The 17,628-nt window shown below is 47.8% G+C and overlaps 1 protein-coding gene across 2 annotated transcripts in view; it reads right to left on the reverse strand.

Moving 5' to 3' along the window:
• mapk8ip1 (mitogen-activated protein kinase 8 interacting protein 1) overlaps positions 1 to 15,050 on the reverse strand; it is a 34,998-nt gene extending 19,948 nt beyond the window's left edge. Inside the window, exon 1 of one of the 2 annotated variants that reach the window (XM_031900483.1) lies at positions 14,934 to 15,050. In XM_031900483.1, the coding sequence (XP_031756343.1) occupies positions 14,934 to 15,019 (86 nt within the window). In that variant the 5' untranslated portion in view covers positions 15,020 to 15,050. Of the gene's footprint in view, positions 1 to 6,640; positions 6,745 to 14,933 lie in introns of those variants that run through there. The other variant, XM_002934093.5, reaches the window with a different exon arrangement.
• Between the last annotated feature and the right edge of the window lie 2,578 nt (positions 15,051 to 17,628).

Consider the following 17,628-nt stretch of genomic DNA (forward strand, 5'->3'; position numbering starts at 1 on the left):
GAATTGGAAAAATTCCGATTGGAAACGAACATTTTGCGACTTTTTCGTATTTTTTGCGTTTTTTTCGGCGTCTTTACGATTTTTGCGTAAAAACGCGAGTTTTTCGTAGCGTTAACACTTGCGCGCAAAGTCGCGCCTTTTTCATAGCGTTAAAACTTAAAAGGCGTGACGTTTCCCGCAAGTTTTAACGCTACGAAAAAATCGCGACTTTGCGCAACTTTCGTAATGGCTACGAAAAACTCGCGTTTTTACTCAAAAATCGTAAAGACGCCGAAAAACTCGCGTTTTTACGCAAAAATCGTAAAGACGCCAAAAAACTCGCGTTTTTACGCAAAAATCGTAAAGACGACGAAAAAAACCGCAAAATTACAGATCATTACGAAAAAAACGCAATTGGACGCATTCGGCCCGTTCGTGGGTTAGTAAATGTGCCCCTTAGTGTCAGAAACGCGAAATGGCGCTGACACAACCAATGGGTCATGTGGGAAATAGATATTAAAGGGGATGTAAACCCTGCTGCACTGCTCAACCAACTTTTAGTTGTTGCTGGACTACAAATCCCAGAATAATGTAACATATAATGAAGGGTGAGGCATGCTGGGAGCTGTAGTCCAGCAACATCAGGGCTGTATTCTTAAAGCAATATCGCACAATAAAACTTTCCCTAAACTTTTCCCCAAATCCCCACAGCCAGCGACTGCTTTAAAGGAGAACTAAAATTTAAAATCACTAGAAATGCAATATTTTGTATATGGTACATAAATATAAAGATTCTGAACTTTCTGCACAAGCCCAGAGGTTAAAAAACCTAATTAAAGTAATGATTTACGCTTTCAAAGTAGTCCAGAGGGGGCCGCCATGTTGTTACTTACTGTTAGACCATCTTTTTAAGATTTAGGGCTTGCACATGCTCAGTTTGCTCTGGGCTGCTGTTGGGAGGCGGAGCTTAGGGAACGTAGTAAATGATCAAAACAACATGTCAGGTAATATCTGCCATAGAATCTGATTAATAATAAGAATCATAATATGCAGGCTGCACTGGTTCCTGTGTTGCCATGTAATGTAATGTGGGTTTTAGAGTTTTTGCATTGTTTAATGAAACATTTCCCAGCTCTCCAGAGCCAGCGACTGCTTTAATATGCAAAATAATCCTCCAATGAGAATCCCAGCTGATCTGTATAAATCCGGCTCCATGTTCTCTGTTCCTGCAATTGGAGTTGGGAGCATTAAACCCAGTTTCCCAGCACTGAACAAGTCTGCCCTTATCCCCATGTCTGATTCCTGTGCCATATAATGAGGGGAAAATGCCATCATTATCTCTATATGTAAGGTACCAGCAAGGGGCCTGACACAGTGCTGGGAATCAGCATTCTCATTGGTCACTTCTTCTGCATTTATAATGAAGTTTTTTATCAGTAGAATTCCCATTGGTGAATTTTCTTGCATCTATAATTATGTATTTTGGCAGCTTCTATAGCAAAACTGGGGGGCGCAGTGGGACAACATCATGGCTGGGTTTATATCCCCTTTAATTGTGCAATAATTTATGTGGCTGGACTACAGCTCCCAGCATGCTTTGAACATTAGTAATTATGGACAATGGAGAGAGATATTACTGAATGGCACGCACTGAGTAAGGGTATTATGAAATCATTTGGGCTTTATTGTATAAACCCCTTTAAACAACAAACCTGCCTCAGCTAAAGAAAGTGGTTTTAAACCAAAAACGCTTATTTACAAATGACGCAAAGTGCACATTTTGGGCGCAACTCAGCATGTATTTACTATACAGGCAGCCAAGAGTCTGTGCCTAGGGCAGTAGCTTTAGGGGGTACTGTGGGTGCCTATATACAGTAAATATCAAAAAATGCTGAAAAAAAATTCACCCCAACCTTCTCCCAGACACTTCCACTAAATCTGTGGGTCGCGGGGGGGCAGTAAATGGGGGGGGGGGGGGGGGGGAAGGGTGTCTATGCCAGTTGTTGCGGTCAGTGTCAGACGGGGGCTACACCCCTTTTTTCCGCCAACGAATACCTGCAGTTATCCACAGGGGGACGGGCCTGGATCATCTGGGGCCCCCCAGGTTTTTTTCCCCAGTGCCCCACCGGCCCAGTCTGACCCAGGTTGCGGCACACAGTTTACATAGTGGGGATGGTATCACTCCTGGCACAACATTGCACCAATAATGGCATCAGCAGCCAATGAAGCAGCCACTTGCATCTATGTATGGCAGTTGCTAAGGGAACCCAGGCCAAGGTGGCCATTAATCCCACCAGGGGGGCAGAAAGTCTGGGCTACAGGGAAAGGCTGGGGTTCAAGTTAGGGTGCAATAGCAATGGGCGGGTGTGTGAGAGGGGCCCCAACATACCGGATATTCTTGTACATAACATGCATGGGGCAGCATCAAGCTAAGGGCACATACAGAGAATACATTGTTTATCATGTAATATTTATGGCATTTGGTGAGTCTGCATTTCTAGCCCTGCTTTCATAGCCACTTGTTGTAAGTAAATGACAGTACCAGCGAGCGGCGTATGGGGCACGGTGCCACCCAGATGGCAGGGCTGTCAGCTCCATTTACTGTCAGGCGCACTCCCTGCTGTGCCCTGATGGTGTCAGCGTTCTCACCAGGGCCCTAGGGGCAGAAAGAAACTAAAGCACAGGACTTAGTTGCCATGGCAAGTTCTAGCGTAGGATTGCTTAACCCTTGCAGCACCAGGGCCAGTTTTAGGGTAGGGCAATGTATCCTGGGCCCCTGGCACTGAAGTGGGCAAATATGTAAAGGACACATTATATTTCTTGACAGCTTTTTAGTTTACAGGTCAGAGATGTTTATTCTGTAGTCATTCAGCTCCACTAGGGGGCGCTTGGTTTCAGCCCCAACCTGACCAGGCTGTAACTGTATTTGCAGCAGTTTTGTCCATATCAGCCCCATTTCCAGTGTTATTAGCGCTATGGTGCCCCCCTCGCAAGGCTGATCGCTATCCACTGCCGGGGGGAGATTTTTTGATCTGTGTAAATAACAGTGTAAATAACTTTAGACAACAGGATAAAAAGCCCCCAGCCTAAACTTGCTCCTTTCCCCTGCAGCTCAGAGACCCAATTCGCTGCTCTGGCTATGCCAACCCCTTGGGCACCATGGCAGCTACAGCTTGGCACTAGAGGGAAATGCCACAACCTTCTAAGAGAGACAGATAATCTCCTACAGACATTATTCATGCTCATTTGCTTATTCTAAGAGGCACCTCCAACTGGCGCCTTGCCTGATTTGCAAACACCTACAGCTCCTCTCACTAACATAGGGAGACCCTTGGGCTTTTATTAGCGCACTGATTTTAACTCACTGACTACACCCACCCTTCTGATGTTTGATTACAAAGTAATATCAGTGAGCCAATACAAAATCAGCACTCTCCCTATGTTAGATAGGGTACATTCCCCTATAAATAAATGAAATGAATGGGGGTTAGCCTTTGAGCATTGCCTAATCTGCCCAATGAGCCATTTATTGTCTGGTTAATGGAATGCTGTAGGGTGTTGTTTCCCTAATTGTTTTGCTAAGCTCTGCAGACCTGGTCTGGTTCCAAGAGCTAATGAAATAAACAAAAGGTGCACTGTCCCTTTTATGCAAATGACCTCAAATGCTAATGCAGTGCAGGGAAAGGGCACTAAAGGTCACTGGGGTCATTCAATCAGATCATTCAATCAGATCCAACTCGTGCAATTTGTAAATCATATGATTGAATTAGAATCTTACCAGTGCCCAACATTGCCCATTATAGTCTGGGAGAGTGAGAGTGGGAGTGGGAGGGAGTGAGAGTGGGAGGGAGTGAGAGTGGGAGGGAGTGAGAGTGGGAGTGGGAGGGAGTGAGAGTGGGAGTGGGAGTGGGAGGGAGTGAGAGTGGAAGTGGGAGTGGAAGGGAGTGAGAGTGGGAGTGGGAGGGAGTGAAAGTGGGAGGGAGTGAGAGTGGGAGTGGGAGGGAGTGAGAGTGGAAGTGGGAGTGGAAGGGAGTGAGAGTGGGAGTGGGAGTGGAAGGGAGTGAGAGTGGGAGTGGGAGGGAGTGAGAGTGGGAGGGAGTGAGAGTGGGAGTGGGAGAGAGTGAGAGTGGAAGTGGGAGTGGAAGGGAGTGGGAGTGGGAGGCAGTGAGAGTGGGAGGGAGTGAGAGTGGGAGTGGAAGGGAGTGAGAGTGGGAGTGGGAGTGGGAGTGGGAGTGGGAGGGGGAGTGGGAGGGGGGGCTATAGGAACCCACAGTAACTTTGCAAATAAGACATTTTTCATAGACATACGCAATGCTTATCAGTCAGTGTCCCCTTCTACCTACAGGGCCCCCTGACCAATGGGATAGTGCAAACAACATGGCCATAGTCTAGATACTTTGATTTAGAGATCTGCAGAGGTAAGTGACCCTGGGTCTTGAAGGGTTAACCGAAGTGAAATAGATAGATATAAATGGCTCTGCAAAGGGTAACCCAATACCAAGCAATATATGGCGCTGATGAGAAGAACCTGACTCTGGAACTGTTAACTCCTTATTGGGCAAAGCTTACTCTGGGAGGGCTCATTAAAAATGTTGTAAAATCTTATACGAGGACATGGTTCACGAAGGGTTAATGCAGTAAAAGCACCAAATCTGATAGCAGAACTGGCTCAATACTGAGTAATGTCTTACAGGCATAACTGGATCTAGAGGGGTTAACAAAATACTTAGTAAAGCTTTTACAAGGTTTAATATCTGGCTCTAGAAGGGTTAATCCAATACTATCTTGAATCATACAGCAGAACTTGGCTCTAGGGGGTTAAACCTATACTGAGCAATGCCTTACAGGTGAAAAGGGTTAACCTTTTGATGAAAGTTTTACAAGATGAGCACCTGGGTTTAACATCTGGCTCTATAAGGGTTAACACAAAATAAACCCAAGACTTACAGCAGAACTTGGCTCTAGAGGGGTTAAACTAATACTGAGCAAAACCTTGCAGGCAAACTGGCTCTAGAAGGGTTAACCAGAGTATTGAGGAAAGAAGGCCCAACCTTCTAGTGAGTCTTATTATTATTATTAACATTTATTTATAAAGCGCCAACATATCCCGCAGCGCTGTACAATAAGTGGGTTCCATACATTGGACATACAGAGTAACATATAAAGGATGGGGGGGGGGCGGATTATAAGGCCCCAAAGGCAGCAGGGCAACATACCCTTCACTAAAGGCAAAGCTAGAAGTCACCTGAGCCCCCTATTCCTATTGGCCCCCAAAGCACCTGCAGGTTGTGCTTCCTCTATAGTCAGGCCCCTGCCCATCTAAAACAGAGGTAACAGATGGGGTATCTCTTACTGCCCCACAGGGCTGGCCCCAAGGCCCGACAGAGAGTGCCCTAGACCCCCAGCCGTCACCATGAACAGACACTGCTATAATAAAAAAATCCATATCATTCTGTATATGTCACAGATGCCCGTAGCTGCTGGGGATGCTGGGAGTTGTAGTTCAGTAAAAGCATTTCGGAGACCACTCACCCCCCTCTGGATCAAGCCTGGGTCAGAGCGGTGCAGGGAGATGTAGTTCTGAAGGCATCAGCTTTCCATTATAATGATGAAGGTGCCACAATATTATTGCTGTTTTAGATGCCGCTTGCTTATCCCACCCCCATAGGGAAACAAGGCCTGAGGGGCCACAGCACTGCGTATTGGGCAGAACAGTCAGTAAAGATCAGTGCAAAGGATCAGTGTATCAGACTCGCTGAACCCCCATCTCCTGCCCCTTCCCCACTGCTATACCCACCCCTGCCCCGCTGCTATACCCACCCCTGCCCCGCTGCTATACCCACCCCTGCCCCGCTGCTATACCCTCCCCTGCCCCGCTGCTATACCCACCCCTGCCCCGCTGCTATACCCACCCCTGCCCCGCTGCTATACCCACCCCTGCTATACCCACCACTGCTATACCCACCCCTGCTATACCCACCCCTGCCCCGCTGCTATACCCACCCCTTCCCCGCTGCTATACCCACCCCTGCCCCGCTGCTATACCCACCCCTGCTATACCCACCCCTGCCCCGCTGCTATACCCACCCCTTCCCCACTGCTATACCCACCCCTGCCCCGCTGCTATACCCACCACTGCTATACAACCCCTGCCCCACTGCTATACCCACCACTGCTATACCCACCCCTGCCCCGCTGCTATACCCACCCCTGCCCCGCTGCTATACCCACCCGTGCCCCGCTGCTATACCCACCCCTGCTATACCCACCACTGCTATACCCACCCCTGCCCCGCTGCTATACCCACCCCTGCCCCGCTGCTATACCCACCACTGCTATACCAACCCCTGCCCCACTGCTATACCCACCCCTGCTATACCCACCCCTGCCTCGCTGCTATACCCACCCCTGCCCCGCTGCTTTACCCACCACTGCTATACCCACCCCTGCCCCGCTGCTATACCCACCCCTGCCCCGCTGCTATACCCACCACTGCTATACCAACCCCTGCCCCACTGCTATACCCACCCCTACTATACCCACCCCTGCCCCGCTGCTTTACCCACCACTGCTATACCAACCCCTGCCCCGCTGCTATACCCACCACTGCTATACCCTCCCCTGCCCAGGTCCAACCTGTACCTGTGGCCCCAGAACCTACCAGTTCTCCCACTGGTTCTCCATCCAGCTGCCCTCATCATCGCTGGACTCCATCGGCTCCACTCGGGGCCTCCTCTGCCTTCCCTCCCCTCTATAGCAATCAGCCGAGCTCTCCCTCTCTGCTCAGCATCTGGGCTCATTAAATATAGATGGCAGTAAGTGTCTGACAGCAGCACAATCTGCCTGCCGTATGGCAGCAGCCAAACCCTGGCACGCTAATAGATTTCATCTGCCCAGTTCCCTTGTGTCATGTGACTGTCTGTCTATTAAATTAACTACAACTCCCAGCATCCCCTGTTCATCACCCCTACTACAGATATAGACCTGACCGGTATGGTTTCCAGTAGTCAAATCATTTCATACCACCCTTATTCATCACACGCCATTCAGTAATAACTCTCTCCATTGTCCATAATTACTAATGTTCAAAGCATGCTGGGAGCTGTAGTCCAGCCACATCAATTATTGTACAATTAAAGGGGATATAAACCCAGCCATGATGCCGTCCCACTGCGCCCCCTAGTTCTGCTATAGAAGCTGCCAAAATACATAATTATAGATGCAAGAAAATTCACCAATGAGAATTCTACTGATAAAAAACTTCATTATAAATGCAGAAGAACTGACCAATGAGAATGCTGATTCCCAGCACTGTGAGCATGCCTCACCCTTCATTATATGTTACATTATTTTGGGATTTGTAGTCCAGCAACAGATGAGTAACGTAGTGCTGTGCAGCAGGGTTTACATGCCCTTTAAACCGAATTTCCCTATCACAGAACAACTAAACAGCAGTACTGCCTCCCTCCTGGTGTTTGATTCCAGTGCCACATCATATACCCAAAATAACCCAATACTCTCCATATGTAAGATAACAATGATCATAATGACATAGTGATAGGCGGCAATAGGCTTACTTGTTAGATTACTTGTATCTGTAATAAAATGCTTTTATTATTTGGTTTGTCTGGTTCACTCTAAAAAGGGCAGCAGTGCAATGTTAGGCTTTTGGGGCCCCCGTTACAGCAGTTAACATAGGGAGATCACCGTGTAGGTGACACAGAGATGTTTAGGTGTTTGATGTTAGGAATAATAAGATTTCTGCATAAGCAAAGGACAGGAAAGAAAGAAGATCAGACTGGGGGTGCTTTTGCAGCGCCCCTATGGCCCCAGTGACATGTTTGATCAAACAGTAACGTATTCATCTCTACTCGTTGCTTGGCTACAGCTCGCAGGATGTTTACCCACAGTATTATGTGCTGCGGCATTCTGGGAGCTTTAGCAATACACTGGGTAATATGTGATTCCGTTTCACTGTTTGTTTCCCCTTTAATATTATTCTGTGGGGCTTTGCATCATTTTGCAGTGGAAGGGGGTTTCCCTCTCCCATGCAGCAGCCATTGGAAGGGGTTCAGGGGTGGAGGTGGGGGGCAGTTATTCCTATATACTTAGAAAGAAGAAAACAAAATCATCTCATAAAATATTGACGACTGCAAAATCCATAAGTGCCCATTGTACCGTCCCTGTAATGGCTGCTCTTCTCCCCAGTGTCGCAGGCACTCATCCTATTACAGGCCATGGCTCAGAGACACAGAGGGAGAGGAGGAGGAGGACTGGCGAGGCCAAGGAGTTAAACGGTGAGAGAGTGGCGGGGGGTTCTGGTAAGAGCGGTAGCCTTGGACGTTGGCGCTAATGAGCAGTAATGTGAATAGTAAGGCATGAGTCAGCCGTTACCTACGCGCCCAGCATGACATCACCTCCCATTCATTCCTTCCCTCCCTGTAAACAACCAGGCTGTAGCAATACAAATCCATTGTGACTTCACTCATTAACCGCCAATAACTGGGAAAATACATTTCCCAGAATCCTCAGTCGGGAATTCCCTCCCTGTAAACAATGAGGCTGTAGCAAAACAAATCCATTGTGACCTCACTCATTAACCACCAATAACTGGGAAAATACATTTCCCAGAATCCTCAGTCGTGACTTCCCTCCCTGTAAACAACCAGGCTGTAGCAATACAAATCCATTGTGACCTCACTCATTACCCGCCAATAAATGGGAAAATACATTTCCCAGCATCCTCAGTCGTGACTTCCCTCCCTGTTCAATCAAATACAACTGTCAAATTAGATTTATTATAGCACAGAGTGGCAGCAAACAGGCATGGGATTGGCACCAATGGGTCAGAGTGCCAGAGTGATTTCATCGGTGTCCCATTTGCCTTGGGGGATTCTGGGAACCTGAGTATAGCAGAGTCGGCATTCTGTTTGGCAGTTCTTCAGCTGCCAAGACACAGGGCTGGCCAACTGGCCAAGGTAATGTTCTTGCTCTGTTGAAGTGGGCGCTAAAGAGTAAAGGTCCCCATACACGGGGCGATTGTAGCTGCCGATATGGGTCCCTTGGACTGATTCAGCAGCTTATCAGCCCGTGTATGGGCAGGAACGAGGGGCCTGCCCGACCGATATCTGGCCTGAAAGCGGCCAGATATTGATTGTGCAGGTTAAAATATTTAATTGGATCGTGGACCGCATCTGCTCGTTGATGGGGTCCTCAAACTGACTGCCCCATTGCCGCCATTATAATTTAATCGTTTGGCCCCTGAATTAGCCTACATGTTCCCCAATATCGCCCACCCATAGGTGGGGATATCGGGTGAAGATCCACTCGCTTGGTGGCCTCACCCAGTGAGCAGATCTTAACGTGTATGGGCACCTTAAGACTCAGTATTATATGTATTATTATTAGCAGCTATAAGCACAATCAGCCACGTGGGGTAGGGCAGCAAAGGCATTTGGCCTGGGGGCTGGGCCCCAGCAACTTGGAGAGGAAAACCTGGATTACAGGACAAAACTTATCCTGCTGAACTGCAACTCCCCACATCTTACTGAGAGCCAAATGTCTCTGATGTGGCCCTAGAGATTTTGGGTGCCAGATATGAAGCTATAGCATGTATGGGGCAGGACAAGAGTAGGAGTCGGGCAGGCAGCAGACCATTTGCTGTATTATCCGCCATTGGATGGAGTGGTGATCCTGATCCCAACTACACGCCCTGCAAGCCTGAACCCTTTTACAGCCTGCAAATCAAACCCTCATGTCTCTTGGGGCTCCCTCTACTATGGGACCCCTGACTGGACTCCCCTCCATCCCGCACTCATGGCAGCTATGGTCTGTGATATTGTTAAATAGTGCCCTCTCTGATGCCAGGGTTGCCCCATTCTCAGTGATGCCAGCTTGCATTCACATTAAGCCCATCCCACTTTGGGCAGGGGCAGGGGGTTATACCTGCTACTGACCTGCCCACAGCCAATCACATGCTTTATATCCCTTGCTCACCCCCATATAATGGGTAAATGTCAGGATTATTGATCTGGTTGTGACTCACGCCCTTAATTACGGACACACTGTATCTGGAGTCAGTCATAGCAAAGAGCTGCTTGTAGGGAGGAAGGAAGATGATTGGATGATGGGAAAGAGCAGGAAATAGTGTCCTAACGAGGCTGCCCGCAATCAGGCAAAGCGACTAAATCGATGGAAATGATATTTATACATCAATGCTCTACAGCCTCCCATGGTTCCTACACACAAACATGAATTACATGGGGGGGGGGGGGATGTTGCCTTTCTACTGGGCTCTTTATACCTGCATTTACTAGCCCAGTATGCCAAGTGATAGCACGCAGAAAAACAACCATATGGGGAACAGCAACATGGCACCCTTTATAAAGCAGCCACAACGCCACTATACCTGCCTTTCTGATGTTTGACTACAGGATAATAGCAGCAAGCTACAACCGCACATTAATCTCCCTATGTTATATAGCAAATAGATGGCTGCCAAAGTGCTAGCTCTCATTGGAGAATCCTCTCTAATTTATCATTAAAGATGAGCAAAAAATTTCACCTTTAAGAAACTATCACACAAACCAAGAGCTTGTTTATCATTCCAAGAGAGCCCATTGTCAGATAAAGTGGCTTTACATACAGAACATTAGGCTTAGGGAGAGAATTGCTCCGTATATGAGCCGGATTTGATATATGGGCGCCCCAAGGCCGTCCCCATTCACAGTCCAACAACAACAGAGTAAAGTTTGGTTGAGCAGTGCAGCAGGGTTTACATCTCCTTTAGGCTCTGTGTCCCAGGGAACAATTTGCATACCTAAAAGTGGGTGGAGCTTTGGCAACAGTATATTTTCTCTCCCTAAGATAAATGTGGTTAGCATTTTTTTTCCTCCCAGACCATTGTGTATGCAAGAACATATATGATGATAGCAGATTACATGGGATGATGGGAATTGTAGTTAAATAGTATCTGTGCACAATCTGCGTATTGATGACACAGAGTGCATTACATAGGATGCTGGGAATTATAGTACAACGGTATCTGGTCAATATACAGATTCATGGGCAGGATGGACGATGGGAAGCAATTCAAAGCAAAAGGACTCATCTAGCGTAAATGGAGGCAAAATCAGTGATGTATTTGCTGCTCTCAAGAATCCATACTTGTTGTTGCTGAACTACAGCTCCCAGCATACTTTATGCTTTAATAACATGTCACACCAAACACACGAGAGTATTCAGGCTTCTGCAGTATATAGTTTTTACCCTTCCATCAGTTGGCTGACAGGAAGTGAAGGGAAACATGACTCTGTGGCTCTTCTTTACTTCCTGCTGTACAGATCATTCAGGGGCCAGGCCCAGATGCCTATTGGAGCACCGGAGAATCCCCCATCACTACAGATCTGCCCCTTAACCCCTTCTCAGTTCCCTGCCAGGTCGGGCAGTTACCAACCCAAAATAAGCGGAACCACCACCTTCTCCAACTCCCATGTAACTGGAGGAGTCCCAAGCCAGACTTGGATTTCTTACTATTGAGTGCTATTCTGATACCTACTGGGAGCTGCTATCTTGCTCCCTTCCCATTGTTCTGCTGATTGGCTGCTGGGGGGGAGGGGGGGATATCACTCCAACTTGCAGCACAGCAGTAAAGTGTGACTGAGTCTGAGCTTTCAGAAGGAGCCAGCGCTACACATTAGAACTGCTTTCAGCTAACCTATTGTTTCTCCTACTCCCATGTAACTGGAGGAGTCCCAAGCCGGACTTGGATTTCTTACTGTTGAGTGCTATTCTGATACCTACTGGGAGCTGCTATCTTGCTCCCTTCCCATTGTTCTGCTGATCGGCTGCTGGGGGGGGGATATCACTCCAACTTGCAGCGCAGCAGTAAAGTGTGACTGAAGTTTATCAGAGCACAGGTCACATGGCTGTGGCACCCTGGGAAATGAAGAATATGGCTAGCCCCATGGAAAAAACAGATTACAATGCAGGATTCTGCTGGAGAAGCTCTATTAACTGATGGGTTTTGAAAAAAAACATGTTTTCCCATGAGAGTATTAGTATAGTATAAAGTATTATTCTGGGGGTATAGTTTTCCTTTAACTTGTGGAGGTGAGGAAATCGGTTTTGTAATCCCTCAGGGCAGGGATATGGAGTCGCACAGATCTCTCCCACATAAGCATTAGGTACATGGGAAACCACAGAGAGTGTAATGGAGTCGAGGATGCACATCATGTGACCCCGCAGCATCAGCACCAAAACAGCGCGGGGTGATGGATTTATAGGGCTGCTGCGCAAGCCTCACAGTAAAGCAGCCGAGCTGTGTGTCTGCCATTTACCCTGCCCCCACTCATTTATCATTGGCACAAAGTATTAGGGGGAGGTATTAGTGCAACTTATTATGTTATTTTCCCCAGAAATTTCAGCATGAGAATTGGTGGAAAATCTGGCACATTCAGTTAGGGGCAAACTGTGAGTAAATACGGATGTGAGACTTGTAGGCCTGACCCATAGGGGGCGTCACTACTGCACATGGAACACTGAAGCACTGAGTTGTGCCCGGGATGCTTGGCATTATGAGGGGAAGCAGAACCTCATTCTGTTCTCTGGTTCTGATCCAACTGGAACAATGTAGCAACAGTCAGTGCTCCTCCAGGTCTTTAAATCAGCTGCTTTTGCTATATTGTTTCAGGAGTCACAAGCATTATCTATCTATCTATATCTATCTATCTATCTATCTATCTATCTATATCTATCTATCTATCTATCTATCTATCTATCTATCATCTATCTATCTATCTATCTATCTATCTATCTATCTATCTATCTATCTATATCTATCTATCTATCTATCTATCTATCTATCTATCATCTATCTATCTATCTATCTATCTATCATCTATTTATCTATCTATCTATCTATTTATCTATCTATCTGTCCGTCTATCTATCTATCTATCTATCTATCTGTCCGTCTATCTATCTATCATCTATCCATCTGTCTATCTATCTGTCTGTCTGTCTGTCTATCTATCATCTATCTATCATCTATCTATCTGTCCGTCTATCTATCTATCTATCTATCTATCTATCTATCTATCTATCTATCTATCTGTCCGTCTATCTATCTATCATCTATCCATCTGTCTATCTATCTGTCTGTCTGTCTGTCTATCTATCATCTATCTATCTATCTATCTATCTATCTATCTATCATCTATCTGTCTGTCTGTCTGTCTGTCTATCTATCTATCTATCTATCTATCTATCTATCTATCTATCTATCTATCATCTATCTGTCTGTCTGTCTGTCTGTCTATCTATCTATCTATCTATCTATCTATCTATCTATCTATCTATCTATCTATCATCTATCTACATCTATTTATTATCCATATTTAACTATCTATTTCTTTGAACCCAGCTATGAACCACAACTCCCATCACCCCCAGAGAGCCAAGGGGTTGCAGGTTCATTACCTGAATGAATGCATCAATGTATCATTCCTGTGAGGCTGGGCTTGTGTGTGACACCCCTATATATATACAGTATATACCATTCCAGTACCCCTATACCCCCTATATCCCCCTCATGCCCAGTCCCCTAATCCTGCCCCCCAGTGAGGCTGCAGCTGTGTAGCACAGGTTGGCACTGCTGGTCCCTATGGCAGCCTCCCGTATCCCCCCATTGGCTGTGCCAGTTCAGGCTGCAGTAACGCACAGACAGATGCACTCACCCGGCACAGAAACAATCAGCAGAGCCAGGGTGACAGCCAGGGCTGCGGGCGCCTCGTTAGCACGAGGAGGGGCACATCTCGGGGCTGCAGCGGTGCCCCCATCACATGGGACTCTGGGTACCTGTCTGCAAGCTATTAATCTAAGTCTCCCAGCCACAGGCAACACAATACAGAGCAGGCCTTGCCCAGGGGGTGGGCACACATGGCACCGCACCAGCCTCACCAGCTGCATATTCAATGCTGAGCCCCTGGCAGTCTGTGCCGTGACACACGGGTTCCTGGCTACCAACTACGGACATGCCCGATGGGTGCCAGCTGTACATTGTACAAACCCCACAGATCAGGGATCTCCATTTCTTACCCATATAAGTGCCCACTGCCAGGGTGCTAGGAGAAGGATGATCCATTACATTAACCCACGCATCCCCACTCCCCCTCACCCCCAGGCTTTGGGCTCATCAGTCACATACAGAAGGGACGGTGGCCCCAATGGCTGCCTCCAGTCTGCTACCCCCCCACCTGTTCCTCCATATACAGAGGGGGGTATTGGCATTACACTCCATCCGTGGCCCCCAAATAAATGATTCCAGGTCCCCAAAATCCATATAGTCCTATCATTACACCTTTTAACCCATTGTATGTTGAGCAGGGCTCCGGTACCGCTATTTATACCACACCCTGCCGTACAGTCACCGGCACAGAGAAAGCCCAAGGCAACAGTAGCACCAGCGGAGCCCAGTACCGTCTTCTCTGTGTGTGTGTGAGCTAATGGCCATAGGATCCATGTCCATACACACACATATATATACAGGCATTGTACTGCTGTGCCCTTGTATACACAGATACAGTAGAATATACAGTACTGCAATATAATGGATGCACACCCATGTAATGTATATGCCATTTACACACACAGTGTAGCTATACATTTATCCATATTATACACACAGCTACCCACACACTCACATATCCATCCTGTGTATATATATATATATATATATATATACACACACACACACACACACACACACACACACACAGACACACAGTATATACACAAACACAGACAGTATAGGGGTAAGGAAGCAGCGCAGGAAGATGGTGCATGGGAGGTGTGTTTGCCATTAAACAGACATCCATGCTGTAAGGGGAGACAGGAGACCCCCCAGGACTGGGTTGGGGGGCAGGCAGGATTGGGTCAGGGGCAATAGACGGTACCTGAAATGTGGAGGAGACGCCAGATGCAGCCCCAGGAAAGGAGAAGAGCCAGCCGGGGTAGTGGCTGTTTTCTCTCTCTCCGCCATTCTCTCTCTCTCTCTCTCTCTGGTACTCACAGCTCTGGCTGGGGAGGAGGGAGGGGGAGGAAGAAGAGGATGAAGGGGAGGGAGTGCAGCTGACAGGTAGGGGAGAGGGGGAGAGGAGATTGTGCTGCTGGCAGGTAGGGGAGAGGAGATTGTGCAGCTGACAGGTAGGGGAGAGGGGGAGAGGAGATTGTGCTGCTGGCAGGTAGGGGAGAGGGGGAGAGGAGAGGGTGCTGCTGGCAGGTAGGGGAGAGGGGGAGAGGAGATTGTGCTGCTGGCAGGTAAGGGAGAGGAGATTGTGCTGCTGGCAGGTAGGGGAGAGGAGATTGTGCTGCTGACAGGTAAGGCAGAGGGGGAGAGGAGAGGGTGCTGCTGGCAGGTAGGGGAGAGGGGGAGAGGAGATTGTGCTGCTGGCAGGTAGGGGAGAGGGGGAGAGGAGATTGTGCTGCTGGCAGGTAGGGGAGAGGGGGAGAGGAGATTGTGCTGCTGGCAGGTAGGGGAGAGGGGGAGAGGAGAGGGTGCTGCTGGCAGGTAGGGGAGAGGGGGAGAGGAGAGGGTGCTGCTGGCAGGTAAGGGAGAGGAGATTGTGCTGCTGGCAGGTAAGGGAGAGGAGATTGTGCTGCTGGCAGGTAAGGGAGAGGAGATTGTGCTGCTGGCAGGCAGGGGAGAGGAGATTGTGCTGCTGACAGGTAAGGCAGAGGGGGAGAGGAGAGGGTGCTGCTGGCAGGTAGGGGAGAGGGGGAGAGGAGATTGTGCTGCTGGCAGGTAGGGGAGAGGGGGAGAGGAGATTGTGCTGCTGGCAGGTAGGGGAGAGGGGGAGAGGAGATTGTGCTGCTGGCAGGTAGGGGAGAGGGGGAGAGGAGAGGGTGCTGCTGGCAGGTAGGGGAGAGGGGGAGAGGAGAGGGTGCTGCTGGCAGGTAGGGGAGAGGGGGAGAGGAGATTGTGCTGCTGGCAGGTAGGGGAGAGGGGGAGAGGAGAGGGTGCTGCTGGCAGGTAGGGGAGAGGGGGAGAGGAGAGGGTGCTGCTGGCAGGTAGGGGAGAGGGGGAGAGGAGAGGGTGCTGCTGGCAGGTAGGGGAGAGGGGGAGAGGAGAGGGTGCTGCTGGCAGGTAGGGGAGAGGGCAGGGGGAGTAGGGAGTTGGAATGATACAATGTAAATAATTCCAATAAATCTTTCATCCCCTGTATCCAATTGCCAGCACTCAGCGAGTGCCCGGGGGCTGGAGAGATACAGTGACACTGGGTGATCCCCTGTGCAGTACTATGGGTGCCACCTTTAGGAGGGGGCAATGTGCCCCATGGGAAGGGACTGTGCCGGTGGGAGGGTGCACAGTGAGTCCCTTTAAATCGAGAATTCTCATTTGAACTACAGCTCCCAAAATCCTCAGTTCCACTGCCAATGCTGCGTCTTTTAATAAGTGGGACCCACACTGCCCGTTAGCCCTAACCTATAGCTGCCTGTTAGTGTGAAGATCTCAGCGGGCATTTAATAGTGTCAATGAGTCGTGGGTGTATTGGTTATAGTATTGGTTATTGTTGTGGGTGTATTGGTTATAGTATTGGTTATAGTACTGGTTATAGTCGTGGGTGTATTGGTTATAGTATTGGTTATAGTCTTGGGTGTATTGGTTATAGTTGTGGGTGTATTGGTTATAGTATTGGTTATAGTCTTGGGTGTATTGGTTATAGTTGTGGGTGTATTGGTTATAGTATTGGTTATTGTTGTGGGTGTATTGGTTATAGTATTGGTTATAGTCGTGGGTGTATTGGTTATAGTATTGGTTATAGTCTTGGGTGTATTGGTTATAGTTGTGGGTGTATTGGTTATAGTTGTGGGTGTATTGGTTATAGTATTGGTTATTGTTGTGGGTGTATTGGTTATAGTATTGGTTATAGTCGTGGGTGTATTGGTTATAGTATTGGTTATAGTCGTGGGTGTATTGGTTATAGTATTGGTTATAGTCGTGGGTGTATTGGTTATAGTATTGGTTATAGTCGTGGGCGTATTGGTTATAGTATTGGTTATTGTTGTGGGTGTATTGGTTATAGTATTGGTTATAGTCGTGGGTGTATTGGTTATAGTACTGGTTATAGTCGTGGGTGTATTGGTTATAGTATTGGTTATAGTACTGGTTATAGTCGTGGGTGTATTGGTTATAGTATTGGTTATAGTCGTGGGTGTATTGGTTATAGTATTGGTTATAGTCGTGGGTGTACTGGTTATAGTATAAATAGATATAGGTCAGACTGCTTATGTTGTACTTGCCAGGATCCCAATGTCACTCTAAGCAACATACAGGTAATTACATGAGGAGTCAGAACCAGCAGTGCAGGGAAAGTAAACAGCCAGACAGATACGGCTTTCAATAACAATTATAAATCACTGGATACATACAGTGTTTATGGGGGTTGCTGAAAGCTAAAGGGGAAGTAAACCCAAATATGACATTTTGCATAATGAAAGCAAGGTACGTTAATGACAAATATAAACAAAACATGCATGTTTCCACCCCCCCATCCCAATATTTGGGTCACTGTTTATAAAGAGGCAAAGGTCACATATTTACTATTTCAGTGCATTTTAGGGACAGAAATCCACTGGAAATGGTGAGAT

This window comes from Xenopus tropicalis, chromosome 4 (assembly GCF_000004195.4).
Source record: "Xenopus tropicalis strain Nigerian chromosome 4, UCB_Xtro_10.0, whole genome shotgun sequence".
NCBI lineage: Eukaryota > Metazoa > Chordata > Amphibia > Anura > Pipidae > Xenopus > Xenopus tropicalis.